The 16,143-nt window shown below is 45.4% G+C and overlaps 1 protein-coding gene across 5 annotated transcripts in view; it reads right to left on the reverse strand.

Moving 5' to 3' along the window:
• The window catches only part of Sh3gl2 (SH3 domain containing GRB2 like 2, endophilin A1), a 156,682-nt gene that overhangs the window by 19,167 nt on the left and 121,372 nt on the right, over positions 1 to 16,143 (reverse strand). For all 5 annotated transcript variants that reach the window (XM_033757654.1, XM_033757655.1, XM_033757656.1 and 2 more), the window contains 2 exons: positions 14,538 to 14,606; positions 10,445 to 10,517 (listed from right to left, as the gene is read on the reverse strand). In XM_033757654.1, coding sequence (XP_033613545.1) covers positions 10,445 to 10,517; positions 14,538 to 14,606 — 142 coding nt within the window. The remainder of the gene's footprint in view (positions 1 to 10,444; positions 10,518 to 14,537; positions 14,607 to 16,143) is intronic.

Consider the following 16,143-nt stretch of genomic DNA (forward strand, 5'->3'; position numbering starts at 1 on the left):
CTTCGATAACCAGGAAGTCTAACATAGGGCTTGTGACTGGGAAGCTTAGGCCAGTGGGCCTAGAGCTCAAAGCGGGCAGGCCGAGTAAAGACAGGAAGCTTATGTGCCAACATGCAGAATCTTGAAGGTTAGGCCATTCAATAACAGACAAGGGAGAAAATTCTCCCCAAATCAAGATAAAATAGAATTTTAGATGTTTCCTTTTCTTTATGTGGTGTTATATTTGGCAGGTAACAGTGGCTTTCAAGCAGCACCTACCACATGCCAGGGGCCTTACTGAAACAATGCAATTTAATCTTCCTTAATAGCTCTGTGGCCTGGCCCAGTTCTTCCTGTTTGCAGGAAGGTGCATGGGCTGCATCCTAAGAATGGGTGCATGCAGTTTAGAGGCTAAACTGTACCTATATTGCTAAGGTTATTACAGGCAAAGACAGGATTTCGGCTTATAGAGCCAAGCCATCCCCAAATCCATCAAATTTCCTCAAGGCTTAGAGTTGCAGGTCAAAATCCCCAACTCTCCACAAGGCTCGAAAAAAATCACAATACACTGTCCGAAGGCTTTTACCAGTGACTTTTAGCCTGGTGTGCTATCACAGTTACCAGGAGTCTCAGCAGCTTAGATGTGAGGCCCCACTGTCTGCCGATGCAGAACACCCAGGGTCAGACCGCAGGACAGAACTCCAAGGACACTCAGGGTCACGAGAGTGTGACCTTGTGGCATGTTAGAATCGCCCGCCAAACTTAACAAACTGTTGATGTCCAGATCGTGCCCACTTCAGGGTTGCGATGTATCCAGCAAGCTTCCTTTCCATGGCAACAGAATTCCACTCTTTCTTGGCCAATGGCTTCATCTCCCCAGGTAAGGAAGACGAAGAGTCTCATCTGTGTCCCTGCAGCCCACCCCCTCTCACTGTGTTACAGACTTGTTTTCTAACCCTGCCTGACTCCCAGGAGGTCTGGGCACCTCAAATACATCCCATCTAAACTCCAGACCTCCCGTCACTCCACCTGCTACCCAGCACTACTACAATATTAATGAAAATGCCGCCACCCTTTTTCCTACTCGGTCGTTCCCTGCACTTCACAGTCATCTTTGACGTCTTCTCAGCCTTGCACTCCACATGGAGCAGTAACGGCCAGCTCTGCATTCATTCCCAAATCAGTCCTCTTCTCGCTCTGGTCCAAGGTACCAACACCTGGGGCTAGATTAGCACACATGCTCGTGCTGTCCGCCCTGGTCAGACTCCCGATCCCTGGTCTTCTCCACGAACACTCAGAGCGGGCTCACTCAGCGTCAGGTCACATCACGCCACCGCTCTCCGCACTCTCGCGTCCCGGCAGCAATGTGGAGGCCCTGTGTGCTCAGAGCTTTGCTCACACCCCTCCCAGTGTGGCTCTGCTGTTCCCTGAATGCGCCCAGAGCACCATCCTCCTGAGCCCAGTTCCCTTGTAGCCCCATTACTTTCCATGTTTCTTTACTGCACTAATCACCACTTCAGTTTTATTTGCTGGGAATCTTGCTCTTCGGGCCAGGGGCTCTGTCTGTTTCATTCATTTGATAAGCGCCTGTGGCTTAGAAAACTGCCTCAGAATAAACACGGCAGAGAACTGAAGTGTGGTTGGATCTCCTCATTCTAGAAGGAGTAAGACCAAACCTACAGGGACAATTAGAAATGATGCTTGTAGGGCCCCTGGCACTGCGTGTGACACTTACAGAAACACTCAGCATAATGAAAGCTGTAACTATGCAATGCAGTCTGTGATAGGTTAACACAGAGGCATGATGAAATAAACATGACACCCAGGGGATCGTGCACAAAAGGACACCCACAGGTTAAGTGGCGTGAGATGAAATATCTAACATTGAAATATCTAACATTGCCTTTCATAACATTAGGGATGAGAACAGAGAACCTAATCTAGAGCAAAGCAAGAGGAAGAGCAAAGGATTAATGTAAAATGGTAAGAAGGCTGCTACCAATGAAACTGTGTTCCCTCAATATTTATCTCTTGAAGATCTAATTCCTGCTGTTATTGAGTTTGGAAACAGGGATTCTTAAGAAGTAACCGAGGTTACATAAGTACATGATACTGATGTCCTAATCCAGTAGGAATGGTGGCCTTGTAAGAGGAACAAAAAAAAAAATCTCTCTCCACACACACCAAAGAAATCTGTGAAGATACAGTGAGAGAGTGGATTTCTGCAAGCCGGAAAGAGAACCTTCATCAGAAATCAAACTGATCAGATATCAGCTTGAATACTCTCAGCCTCAAGAATTAAGAAACAATACATTTCTGTTGCTTAATCTTATGTATTTGTTACAGCAGCACAGACAATTAAGGTCACATTTTAGTTTTCCAGAGGGGTGGTTATATGATTCAGAGAAATACTTTACACCCTACTATACTGCCTTTTTATATCTGATTTTTAATGAAGTTATAGCGAGGTAATGAACTAGATAAATTCTTACATTTATGAGAAAGTTATTAAATAGTTTTTATTTCTGAAGCTTCTACTTTTATAAAGATTCCACCTAAGTTTATTTTTCTTGGGCAAGGTCATCTAAAGTTAACTTTGAAAGAAGCCTCATAGATGTATAGAATTTCTTAGCTGCGTTCTTTACTGAGTCCTTGGGTAATGACATTTTACTGATGAAGAACTGTTTTCTATAAGCACATATACATGAGATCAACAAATGCATGTGTGATCTTAGATTTTCATAGGTAAAGAAAAACCAGGTCCCATTCACTGTGCTACAAAGATCTCTGTGTAAGTGAGTTTTCTTATCCTGAGACACAATATCCAATGCCTACAACTTCAAGGAAGAAGTGTTTAATTCAGCTCATGGTTTGAGGAGTTCAGCCCGGGGTCAGCTGCATCCAAGGCAGAACAGTGTGGTGCAAAGGCTGCTTAGTTCATGGCAGTCAGGAAGCAGAGCAGGGACAGTGCCAGAGAGGAAGGGGAGAGAGATCACATAGAGAGCTCAGCCTCCACGACCCATCCAGACACACCCAGGACATGCTTACTGGTCTGCTAGGCAATTCTCAAATCAATGAAGTCGACAGGCCAGGATTGGTGAGGCACAGTCTTGTATAGGCACTTCCTGTACTTTTTCTGCCTACCTCCCTGTGGAAACTCTATTTACGCTTCTGTGCTGGGCTCCTGCAGTGGTATTCTGAACTCCACTAGCACTGCTTGTTGGAGCTAATTCTAGGCATCTTTCTCCAAGTCTACCTTTATTCACCTTGGTGGATTGGAAACGGCTTTAGGAGAACTTTCAAAACAGAACCTGGCATACACTGTAAGTCCAGGTTTTTCTTCTATACTATTGTTCATTAAACCTTCATCAGCACAGCACTGGTCACCCTCCCAGCTTCAGGTAATTTTACTATATGCCAATTGTCACCTGAGGTGGCTAATTATTACATTACCTCACTTAAAAATGAAATTGCTCAAGCACTCAAAGAAGTACAGAGAATAATATGAATGAATGAAAGAAGACATAGACTTGAATAAATGAATACGTATTTTCAGATGCTTCATTGTTAGATACAATATTCCTGACAATCTCTGAACAGGAGCATATGCACTAGCATTTTTGTCTGTTGTGCTCTGAAATAAGAGGGCAAGCACACTCATGATAGTAGATGTTAAGTTTTACAGATATTTATTAGAAAATTCCTGGGCCAGGGATTTAGCACAGTGGTTTCAACTCCTGCCTCGCAAGTGCAAGATCCCAAGTTTGATCCCCGGTACATAAAATAAATAACTCCCAACACTTTCTTTCCTAGAAGGGTTCTGTGAAATACTGGGATCTGCAGCATACAAACCTCAGAGGACCAAACAAAAATGGTGTTTTCTGAGGGTTTTTGCTCTGAAGAACAATGACGCCAGAAGACAAGATGCTCCTTTTTTGAAGGAAAAGTATAGGGAGTTGAATGCCTTTTTCAGTTTCACTTTTAAAATCAAGGCTCATAGCAAAGGGATGTCTGCAGCGGTGAACCCACCCTCTGCACTGATCTTCCTGTCCACCCTAAGTCACTGGGACAAGAACTGACACAACAGGGAGTCTGGGAAGGGCAGGTGTACACTGCTGCCTTATGCTCTGGAGAATGGCTTCCCTCCCACTCCCACTGTGAAATTTCCAACAGGAGCACAAACTCACAGGGCATCTGCCTGTCACAACAGGGAGGAGGAAATCCAACCTCCATTCTCCGCTCCACCCTTGAGGGCAGAGCAGCCGGCCATGGAGTCCTGATTCCTGTGTCCTGTTCCGATGGCCAGGGGACTAGCCAGCGGGCCCTCACCTACACGGGAGCACCACAGGCACAGACGAGTTTTCAGGACGTTTTCACTGCCTTTAGGGACTACATCCTTCTGCCGTCACTATCTACCTGACACAGCAAAATGCTATTACTTGAAAGAGTAGGTAAAAGGCAGAATGATCTGCACTGCTACTCATAAATGCTGCATCACATCTAAAACTTACAAAGAACCTTAAAACATCTTAGAAAGACTGAAGGTCACATCTCACTCTACAGCTACCATTTCAGAAATGTCTCCTAGAGAAAAAGTTCACATGTACCATCTCTTTCATCCTTGCAGCAACATGAGGCAGGTTTGATTTCTCCATTTCACAAATATGGAAAATGAAGCACAGAAAAATAACATCACTTGCCCCAGGAAATATAACAAGAAGCCAATCCACATTTAAGTCATAGCTGTCTCTCTTCCCTCCCACCAAGTCTCACAGCTTTATTGTCTCTTCCCTAAACTAGGTCAGATTAGGGCTCCATGACAGTAAAATGCAAAGCCTGAGGTACATGTACACTTGTGCGACATCTGATGGTACAGAGGGGAGGAAGTGTAAGCACCCGTAATCAGAATGAATGCTGCACTGTGTGTTAGGTGCTGGACGTCTTTCTTCCCTGAGCAAACACTGAAGAAACATAGTTAACAGCCGCTGAACTGAAATCACTACACACAGCTAAAAATCTACTTACCTCTTTATCTCCTGACAAAAGATAAAGGTTTTTGGAAAAGATCAATAAAATTGACAGATGGACTCAGAAAGAGAGAAGACATAAATTATCAAAATCAAAAATTAAATGGGGACATGACCAGTGATTCTATAAAAATAAAGAGTACAATGGTACTTTGGTTCATGACCTTAATTTGTCCTATGGTTTTATTTTTATTTATTTATTTATTTATTTATTTATTTATTTTGGTACCAGGGATCAAACTCTGGTCCTTATGCATGCAAGGCAGGTGGCAGAACCACTGAGCTAAATCCCCAGTCCTGTTTTATGATTTTAGAAAAGATGGCCATGTTTGTGTTTGTGTGGGAAATATATCTGGCAAAAGTCAATACCTTTTCATGATTAAAAAATACTCAAAACCAGGCAAAGTGGCACACACCTGTAATGCCAGTACTCAGGAGGCTGAGGCAACAATTCTATGTTGGGTCATACAGCATATCCAGAGGGCTCACTGTAAGCAGGGTCTCAAAGAATTATCTGTACATTCATGTTCAAAGTAGTGTTATTTGCAATGGCTGAAGTGTTAAAGCAATCCAAGTGTCCATCAAGGATGAAAAGACATTCAAAGTGCAGTATATACACGCAATGGGACACTACCCCACCTTTAAAAAGGAAAGTCTGACCGGATTAGTGCAGGGCTTAGCCAGGCGCTGCTCAGAGGAGTGGACACTGGAGCTGAGCCAGGAAGGGGAGCAAGAAGACAGGAGTCACAGTGTCACCGAAGGGGCAGGCAGGGAGGAGCATGACGCACTGAAGAACCGAAAGGCCAGGAGGCCGCAGAGTGAGCACTGGCAGAGAGAGCCAGGCTGCCAGGCTGAGAGTGCAGGGCAGTGCAGCACACGCTCAGCACCTAGCAGGCCTGGTGACCCCAGCCCCAGTACAGAAACAACAGCAATTCGCTAAACACCGTCAGATGCAGTGCTCCTCAGCAGTCTCCAGACAGGGAAGTGAGTATCATAATCCCCCAGCTCCGGCAACAAAAGCCCTGGACAGCTGGAGGTGTCTCAGATATATTAGGAAGCCGTTAACTTTCAGGATTTTCCCCTAAGATGTAGTAAAAACAGCAAAACCCTCTGGCCTTTTCAATACATATAGTACATGAATCACACCACCCATCCATAGTCTGACTTACATTTCTTCTTAGAATGCTGACCATTTATAGCCCCATTACTGTGAAGTCACACAGAACTTTCCTCACAATTGCTTCTGTAGTCCACCTTTTATGCATTTCAAAATTACTCGGAGTACACATGTACTGAAACATTATGTGGTACCTCAACATGGACACTTCTATGTTTTTATAAATCAAAAGTTAAATTTAAAGAAATTTTAAAAGACCACTTTTTATCCAAGCATCTAGGAGATTTGCCCTGGTTGTGCTGCTCCTGTCAGAGTAATTTTGCAGTTCCAGGTGAAAGACTTTACGGTTCTATTTCACATTTTCAAAACTTCAGGCCTATGAGCTCACTCCCCCTTCCCAGCCTCATCAGTTAGCTACAATTTTCAGAGAGAATTTTGAGAAAGAAGCCCTCTAGGCAACTCTGCTCGGAATTCGTGTACTTAGGCATTAGACTAGGTAAGGTTCCTGAAGTCTGGGCCCATCTTGGTCCTGTGTTTATTGCACCACTTCTAGACTACAGTTAGTTTTTCGCAACAAAGAAAATGTTGGTTACATATGTGAAAATAATGGTTTGGTGGAAAGGAGAGCTTTTTATTTCTCTCCTTTGTTAAACAGCTTCACTACATTTGCTGCCATCAGCTGTGTCTCAGATTCATGTATACAAATATCTAAAAGCCTAGTGGCTGCCTGGAACTGAGCTGGATGTGGGACGTAGCAATAATACAGGCAGAGTTCTATTCTCAAAGGGGAGGAGAAACAAAACCAAGCATATTACGGTACATAATTTCAACAAGTGTGACATATGCCACTATTAAAAAGCAGCTGGGATTATGAGGAAGACATTGACAAGGGCCGAGGAAGGTTTCTACGTGTCCCTCAATGGCCCTGAAAGAGATGTGAGCCCAGCAAGAAAGGTATTTGTTATGGCTGTGTCCAGATGTTCCCCAAAACCCCCTGAGGTCATAGGTGGGGCTTTTCAGAGGTGACTGAATCTGGAGTGTGTGATGCTGGGATTAAGGGTGTGTGGTTACTAAATCAGTCCACTGATTGGTTTGGCACTGCCCTAATTCCAGTGGCTTAGACAGAATATAAAAGGGAAGAAAGAAGCTGCTAAGTTCCCCTGCTTGCTCCTGCCTGCCTGCCTGCTGAGGACTCTTCCGCCTCTGGGATGCTCTCTGCCATGCCACCCTGCCTTAGAGCCAGCTCATTATATGAACGGAAACCTCTACAGACTGTGAGCCAAAGGGAGTCTTTACTTCTTCCTTTACCCTTGGATGTTGGGTATTTTGTCTCAGCGATTTTTTAAAAAGTAACTAAGACAGGTATACAGACAGGCTGGCAGAGGGCCCTTTAAGCCATGTTGGAAATTTAAAACTTAATCCTAAAAGCATGAAAAACCATTGAGGGTTTTATACAAGATAATATGGTCAGATTTGCCTTTTAAAAATATCACTGTGGAGTAAACAAGAGTGAATGTTCAATCTTTTTGTGTGTATACCTAAAAATTAATCAAAATTTCTTTGGTCATCATTTCAATAGGAAAAGATTTTAAAGAACATACAATATGTATAAGCTCCAAACGACAAGACCTGAAAGCCAGCCAGCACCCTGGAATATTAATCTAATATGGCGTACTCTCAAACCACCCCCGACCCTCACTTCCCAGTGACGCTACGGGCCTATTAGTCCATGTTCTGAACCAGCCCTCCTCTCTCCAGACTGGTGGGCCCCGCTCCGGCTCCTGAAGGGCTCAGGGGTTAAAGTTTTCAGCCCCTGCACGAGTTGTGACATGTTCTTTCTGATCTGCTTTGACCAAGGGCTGACGGCCTCCAGGTATTTTCCAGACGCCTGTGCCCCTTCACGTGGGCTTCAGGCTCTGAACAGCCAGGGCACTGACTGGCTAGCCTCCTTCCCCACGCTCTGCACCTGGTCTGTTCTCAGGGCAGAAATCATAAAGGAACTCAGTCCTACGACATCAAGTACAGACTGGTAAGCTCTGTTTGGCTCTGACCCTTACTTGTGTATTCTTGGGAGCTGCCCACTGTAACTGCTTCCCTGAAATCCACCTGGGGATGCCTGGATACCATCAGACGTTCTCCTTCATCACAGATGTCCATTCGGTTCCCAAAGAACTGGAAAATTATTTTTTAAACTTTTTTCTCAATTTTTATTCGTATATGTACATAGTATATAATAATCCCATTCCTCACAGAATAAAATTATTATATTGGCAACTAACCAAAATATGTCACTTCTAAACATTTAAGTATATTTCTCCCAATTGCTTACTCTTTATTCTTTTTAACAAAATAAAAACAAGTCTCACGATGTCCCCTTCTGAATTTCTACTGCACCCACTCTGACGGTGAAGACCCTTGACTCTGTGACGTGGAAGCCACTCTCCTCAAAGCCCCGGAAGCAGTCAGACCTGGGCTCCTATTCCGGCTTCACTGTCCTGGGTGTAACCTTAAGTGTTTCTTCGTTTCCCTGGCCCTTGTTTTCTCCTATATAAAATGAGGCTATGCAACAGTATTTATTTTTAATCATGTGATGTTTCCACAGATTGGGTGGCTGAAAACAGCAGGACTTATTCTGTGTGTCAGCAGGCTGCTTCCTGGGCAGGCTGCACCTGCACAGTCCGGCCGTCCCTCGGTCCTTCCGGCCTCCTGCGGCTCCTGGAGAGCCCTGCATGCTCTTCCCAGCCCTCCAATGGCTGTCTCCCATGCTATGCCCTGCCCTCTTCATATAAGGACACCACTCATTGTATTTAGGGGCTGCACCAATCCCAGGTGAGTTTGTCTCAAGATCCTTAACCAACGACAGGTGCAGAAACTCAGTTTCCAATGAGCGCCACACTGAGGTCCTGGGTAGAGCTGACAGGGACGTACTATTCCACCCCACACTCGCTGGGGTACAGCGTGCTTCCGTTACACTCAGGAAGCAGTCAGGTCCACACAGAGAATTCACGTTACAGTGGAACTGTAGTCCATGCTTCTGCACTCTGAACTGTTCGGCTGTGCTTTTATTTTAAGACAAATGGTTACTTTTACAAAGGGACAGTGTGTTGTTCTGCTACAGAAATGACAGCTGTTGTACCACTGAACACGCACTAGTGCTCAGGGAGCCCTTTTCTCTTCCCATCCCTAAGCTTAGCCTCAGAACAATGGCTTGGTAGCAAGTTCATGTGCAAATTCCAGGAGATTATACATACTACAAAGATAAAGAGAAAATTCCGATTTCCTATAAGCGGAGGGAGTGGCTCTCTTTTCAAAACCTGACCTATTGCAGCCATTTAAATACTAAGAAATAAAAGTGCATCTAAGAGATGTTTGCATCTCTTAGGAATACAAGGGTTTGAAGAAAGATCTGGATAGAAATTAGAAACTCGATTCTGTTATTCTTTACTTTGCTAATGACCACGTGAAAATTCATCGGGTCTTTTGTCAGTTAAATCCCTGTATATTTTCCTCCCGGTGTAATGTCATCTAGCATGTTTCTAAGAAGGACAGCATTCCCACACAGTCTGCTTGTCTCCAGAGCAGCAGCCTCACTCTCTGCCCCAGCAGGAGGCGGAGCCAGCCAGCCAGCCTGACCACTGCACTCCTGCTCCTCCTCCCTCACTCCTGCCTCTTCCTGATCTCTTGCCCACTGAGTCCCAGTGTTCAGACTTCCTGGGACTGCTGAAACCCACCCGCTTCCCCCAGAGACTCGTCTCAAGCGTGAGTGATCTCCTCATTTTTATGCGCCTCCCTTAGGCAGGAGTGGTCTCGCCCCTGTCCGCCGTGCTGCAGCTCTGCCCGAACACTCACGAAATGTCAGCAGAAGGCCAGTGGCACAGCTGACTCTGTCGGGCTCTCCCTGGGGCTCCAAGAGACACCACAGCCTATCTGGTTCTCCTTCCAAGGTCTACATCTCTTACAGCAGGAAAAAATTCTGACCTGTGATGTATGTGGGAAAGAATGGGAACCAAGGAAAAGCTTCTAATTCTGTATCAAAAGAGACACTCTGCATCTCCCAACACCCTGCATCTTCCACTCCTCCACACCTTACAGAATTAGGAGGCCTGGGTCTTGCTATGTCTCCGGGGCTGCTGAACACACACTGCAGGAGACAATGACACCGATGCTTCAGCTCCTGCAAGGTGAGTTTTTAAAAACACCCACTTTACACTTCCAAGTGCTGCCTCTGACCTCCAGCAAAATGGACTGAGAAGGAGATGCTCACAGACCTAAACTGTCCACCTCGGAGCAGCCGTGGGGTTCCGTATACGACAGTCCTTACCTGGATTGGGTTGAAGGTATTCAATTGTTTTCGTCATTATTTCCATCACAGCCCTGCTGGTGACATCCACCTTCTGAAATAAGAAAATAAACATTCTAAGTCTAGAATTTGGTTTTTCCGAAGTCTGTATACAACCACCAGAGGGGCCACGAAGTCTGTTCACACAAGAAGGAAGCTGATGGCTTCCTGATGCTCATTTCAACACGTGCTCCCTTACTCCTGGCACAGATAAGCACATTCTGCCCCCAGAGCACCTCCCAGATGAGGACGGTGCGTCAGGCACGGTGGCAGGTTTTGTCACCCTAAAGAACAACGCAAGACATGAAGTTTTTACTTAACTTCTGAGAACGTTCCAAGGACACGAAACCTTCAGCCAGCAGCTGTAGCCGACCCCTGAATGGCTGGTGAGTTCCAGAGACAAGTCTCGGTGTTACAGTCTATCCTGGAAGGCTGTGAGTGACCTCAGTCTGCCGTGACCCCGGCCAGGTCGGCTCCCCACTTAGGGATGGGGCTGTGAATTCATGTAACAGTGAACTCACGCTGATTGAATTCAGGAGAACGTTTTCGTCTGTTGTTCTCTCCAGACACTCACCTTCCCGTCTCTGTACTCCTTCCGGCAAGCGCCTGCTGCCCTTCTGCTCACCTAACCCAGGCTCCCTATAGACAAGCTCCAAATGACCACCTTCGTGACACCCACCCAACAGGGCACAGCTTTCAGCAAGTTTATTCGCTAAGCCCTTGCTCTTGCTTGAATTCGAACAGACCATCATCTGACAGAGGAAGAGACCCGCAGGGCAACTGGCCCATGCCTTGAACGTTTAAATGTGCAGTTTCAGGCCAGGAGGACAGAAGAGCTAAGTCCGCGAAGACAGCAAGGGTGCACACCGTCCTGTCAGCTTTCCCCACCTTCGCTTTACCGACGACCCTAACTGGTTTTTCTCATGTGGAGTAGCATTCTTTTTTCTTTCTTTATTTTTTTTTTGAGACAGGGTCTCACTATGTAGTTGACCTGGAACTCACCACATAGTGCAGGCTGGTCTCTAATTTACAGCAATCCTCCTGCCTCAGCCTCCCGAGTGCTGGGATTACAGGCATGCGCCCACACCTAGGTGAAGTAGCATTCTTTTTGTTCTTCCTCAACATATTTTTCTTATGCCCCTTCAGAAGAATTTGATTTTTATTAAAAGGGCTACGCATGTATCTCCATTCCTACAATTCCCACTGTTCTGACACAGGACACTTTCTGGGTCTTTAAAAGACACGGCACACAGCTGGACCTCTGAGATGTCCCCCACATCTCAGGGACAACTGCAGGACTGGGCTCAGATGCTCTCCCCTCTAGGAAGCTTCCACTGTGACCCAGCCTGCACCCAACATCTCTCCTAGGCCTTCCCTGGGAATCCTTCCAAGGCACCACGTACCCCAACTCCTGTTAACCTGCGCCTCCCCGCTGGTCCCTATCAAAACCAGAAGCCCCCTGAAGGCAGCAGTGGTCTCACTCATCTTTGTATTCCTAGTGCCCAGCACAATGCCCTGTACACGGAGGCAATCATTTGATTTCCCAACTGGATTAATGAATATAATTACACACCATACCAACCAACCAACCAACCCCTAGAGAAGTACTGTGGCAACTGATAGAAATCCGAGAAGAAATCAAATGCCCTTCAACTTCAGAATTTCCTTTAAGGGGCCAGGGATTTAGCTCAGTGGCACCACTCCTGCCTCACAAGCACAAGGTCCTGAGTTTGATCCCCAGTACCAAGGGGAAAAAACATGTCCTCTTAACAAAAATCCTACAGCTTTTCAAGGGACAAATCCACCCGGTGTCTGTACAGTGACCACAGACAGCATTTACATCTAACACAGGCACTCCAGGAAGGACAGTGACAACACTGTGAGGAATCACCACTGGCTCCCAGAGGGCTGGGCTGCAGGGCAGCCTTAGAGACAGCCTCTAGGAACAGCTCCTCTCCCAGCAGTACTGCTCAGGCAGATCTCTAATTCATTTCATTTTCTTGTCTAATTGCACCTCTGAGAATACAGCAAAAAATAAATAAATGAAAGGTCTCTTTATCTCAACTGCTTGATAATCAGAAATCTAACTATGGAAAGGTAGCTCTTCTGTAGGCTTGGAAAGACTGAGCTGAAATACTTCTGTGAGCCTCAAATTAACAGGAAAGGAATGATCTGAGATTCCGAATCCAAAACAAATGGTTTTCAATTACCATAGAAATCGTATAAAGCATGGGGGGAGGGTACAAAATTTGCAATAGTCACAAATAATACAAAAATGTATGCAATAAAACAATATGCATACTTCAGTGAAATCGAAGTCCCCAATTTTACAAACATAAAAACTCAAATGTGGGCATATTCTTCCAACAGCCGGACATTTACTTTATTACGGGAGTATCCAGATTGTGAAATACAAGCTTCAGAAACCTTCTATGGAGTAGGAAGATAAATCTCATGTTTCGTCTTCACTCAGGATATCTGGGGATATGTGGCTGAAGCAAAATACTTGCAAGATTCTCTTTTATTTTAGTCTGTGATGTGGGCATAAACTTCAGAGCAAAATAAGCCTCCAAAGGTCTAATTAGTTGCTCAGTGATAAACTCTACCGTGTGCTCCACACTTGCTCTTCTTTTAAGTCTGATTTAAGAAACAACATATACGTCAGTCTAGGCTGAGCGAGCAAGTCCTGGCTGTTGCTAAAGCAGGCTAAATTCTGAGGGAGGGAAGAGGAGCATCAAAGGACAAAACAAGACTGGCTGTAGACAAAGACGGACTCAAGTTAACGGTCCCTCGGGGCTGTTCTCAGTGAGGGAGGAGGAGGTCCACTGTCACTGTCACAGGGAGTGGAGGAGTCGGGTCAACTTATTCCAGGAATGTGTGCCACTGTCTGGAGCCCTAAGGTCTGTAAAAGAAGGAAGCAGAGTACCATTTCCAGTACAGCGAACGTCAGTAGCCACCAGCTTTGGGGGAAGATCAGGTGACACGTGGAACTATCCAAAGATGAGAAATAAGGACCAACACAGACTTCAGTCCCGCTGGGGAAAGTAGCTGCTAGGTATTAGGGGCAATGGGCTGGTTTCCCAGATTGCTGGCTAAGAGTCAGGACTTGAGTATAAAATTTCTCCATGGAAATGGGCAGCCATCAGCAAGGCTGCTCTCAGGAATTTGAGATGACTGGCTGGATCAGTACTAGGCACAATCATTTCACAAGAACCCTCCCTAATGGCAGCCCATTTGTTTTTCAGGAACTCAAGTGTTCTCTGTTGCCTACCTTCATGTTACTTCCCACCAGAAACACAGCAGACTCTTCTATCTCTTATTCAGCCTCACGCCTTCACTCTAATGTCAGGAACATCTCTTCCCTGAAGACCTTCCCTGAAGCTGACTCTGGCCCCTTCTTTTGCCGGCCTTGCCTCGCCAGCCGTGACAGGTATGACCCCACTCTCACTTGTGGGGACCGGGAGCCTTCCAGGCAGAGTGCTGAAATCAGTTACGCTGCTTTTCATCTTTAATAAAACACCTCACAGTGGGTGTCAGTAGTCTCACTTCCCCTTCATGAAAATAAACAGACTCCGAGCAATAAATGGACTTTACAGGAAATGCCAGAGCTGGAGCTGAGTTCCGGTCCAGGTGAGACAGGCTCCCAAACTGCATTTTCCTACCAAGCCCTGATGCCTCCATGCGCCCTGCTGTCAGAAAGTCCTTGACAGCAAGAGGGACTCAGCGCCCTTCCCAGGCACTGGGAAATGTGTCCACACCTTCTCCTTGCCTCTCCCACCCTCCACCCGCTTAACCCCACCACCTGCTCCACACTGGCCCTATTCTTGTATTATAGCAAAGCAGAGAGAAAACCCATCCACCAACTGTGTCACCCACGACATGCGCCTTCCTTGAGGTGTCACTGTCAGGTCAGGACAAAGGGAAGACCGGAGACTTTACATTTTCTGTTTTAAAACACTAAGAGTATTTTTAAAACCACAGGATGTGTTCTTAGACACAAGCGGAGAGCGGCAGCCTCTTCCCCCTTCCGGAGTGGACAGTCTCACATCAGAGGGAAGCCTAGCGGAGGACTTACCCTTTCCATCTCTTTGAAGTCATCATCCAGCTTGGTTCCTTCAGCTCCTCCGACCTTCTCGCTCACTTTCTGTGGAAAATAACCACAAAGGAGAGTTACTGTGAACAGTATCTTTTATAAAGAGATATTAAAAGTTGCAGCCACTTTCAGAAATCACCCAATGTAATCTTACAACCACTGCCTGACTTAGAGGACAGTCCCGTTTTCACAGTAGGAATGGGCTCGGGAGGTTTAAACAGTTTGCCACAGGTCATGGACCTCACAGGTATTAAAACAAGAATTCAAACGTCTATCTTCTGAGTTCAACACCGGTGCTCTTTCTACTATACAAACTACTACACAATTTCCTAATCACTAGGATTTTTCTTTTGAAAAACAAGGAACAAGAGCATCACACAATAATCATTTTCTTCTGATAATAGATCTAAAATACTACCTAGGTAGAAAATTGCTATTTCTTCTACTTATTCCTCAATGGGTTACTGAACAAACAACCACAAGAAAACACCTAACTATTAATACAAAAATGAATCAGCCCAACTGATCTTCAGATAAAAAGACTTAAATACTAGTCTTACAGAGCTCCCTTTCACTGTCCACATCCTACTTATAAAAAACAAACTCTAGGTAAAATGTCAAAGGGATTTCTTTTCTATGCTATCATGCCCAATTATCACATATTTTATGTTCATAAATTAATAAGCAAATTATTGTTTTCCACATATAAAATTCATGTTAATGAAAACTGGATGCTCTATGCTTTCCTGAAATTCAAATTCAAATTACAGATAATAAAAGCACAAGAAAAAAACAAAAATATGACAGGGAGGGAGGGTGGGGGTTAGGGTTAAAGGGGGTGGGGAAATGGGGAAAAAGTAAGAACCAAGATGGATTATGTTAAGGTGCAAATGTCCACTGATGAATGTCATTACATGTATACCTTAAATGTACCAATAAAGTTAATATAAATATACTACAAACAGGAATATTGAATGCTAACTAAATGACTCATGCCCCTTAAAACTGTAAAAGCCAAGGGATGTTTCTCCAGGGACATCGTGCCTTACACGCAGTTATCACCAGCAGCAAAGTGTAACTTCTGATCTCTCGATCGCCATCGGCTTGAGAGTCTGCAGAGGATCCCACCAAGGCTGGCTTGCAGCACTGTCAGCAGCTGCTTGAACTGTTCACAACTGTGTCTTGTCTCTCTCTGCAAAGGGGCCTCAGGACACCCAGCTCTAGCTCCTGAGCATGGAGCCTCTGACAGCCCCTTGCTGGGGCTGGAGGCACGTTTCCAAGTCTCTCTCTCCATCCTGAACTGCTGCTTTCTACCATCAAGGCAAACTTCAGCACGGACTACTCTTAGGAAGGCTGAACTCTTGGAATCCTTCTCCACTCAGCTCTGCACAGCAGATGCCATTCCTCTTTGCCTCGGTAATTAACAGAAGGAGCCTAACACAGAGGCAGAGCGTGGCATGGACTGATTTCCCCACTCTTTGGTACAGTCACACAGCTGGTAAGAAAATCACATAGTACAGCAACCATAATAACTTGTATCTGAGCCCACAAGGTATGTATCAAATCCTAGTTCCCTTCTCTCGCCAAG

The sequence above is a fragment of the Fukomys damarensis genome, unplaced genomic scaffold (genome assembly GCF_012274545.1).
Source record: "Fukomys damarensis isolate Sample0158 unplaced genomic scaffold, DMR_v1.0_HiC HiC_scaffold_31, whole genome shotgun sequence".
In the NCBI taxonomy this organism is placed as follows: Eukaryota; Metazoa; Chordata; class Mammalia; order Rodentia; family Bathyergidae; genus Fukomys; species Fukomys damarensis.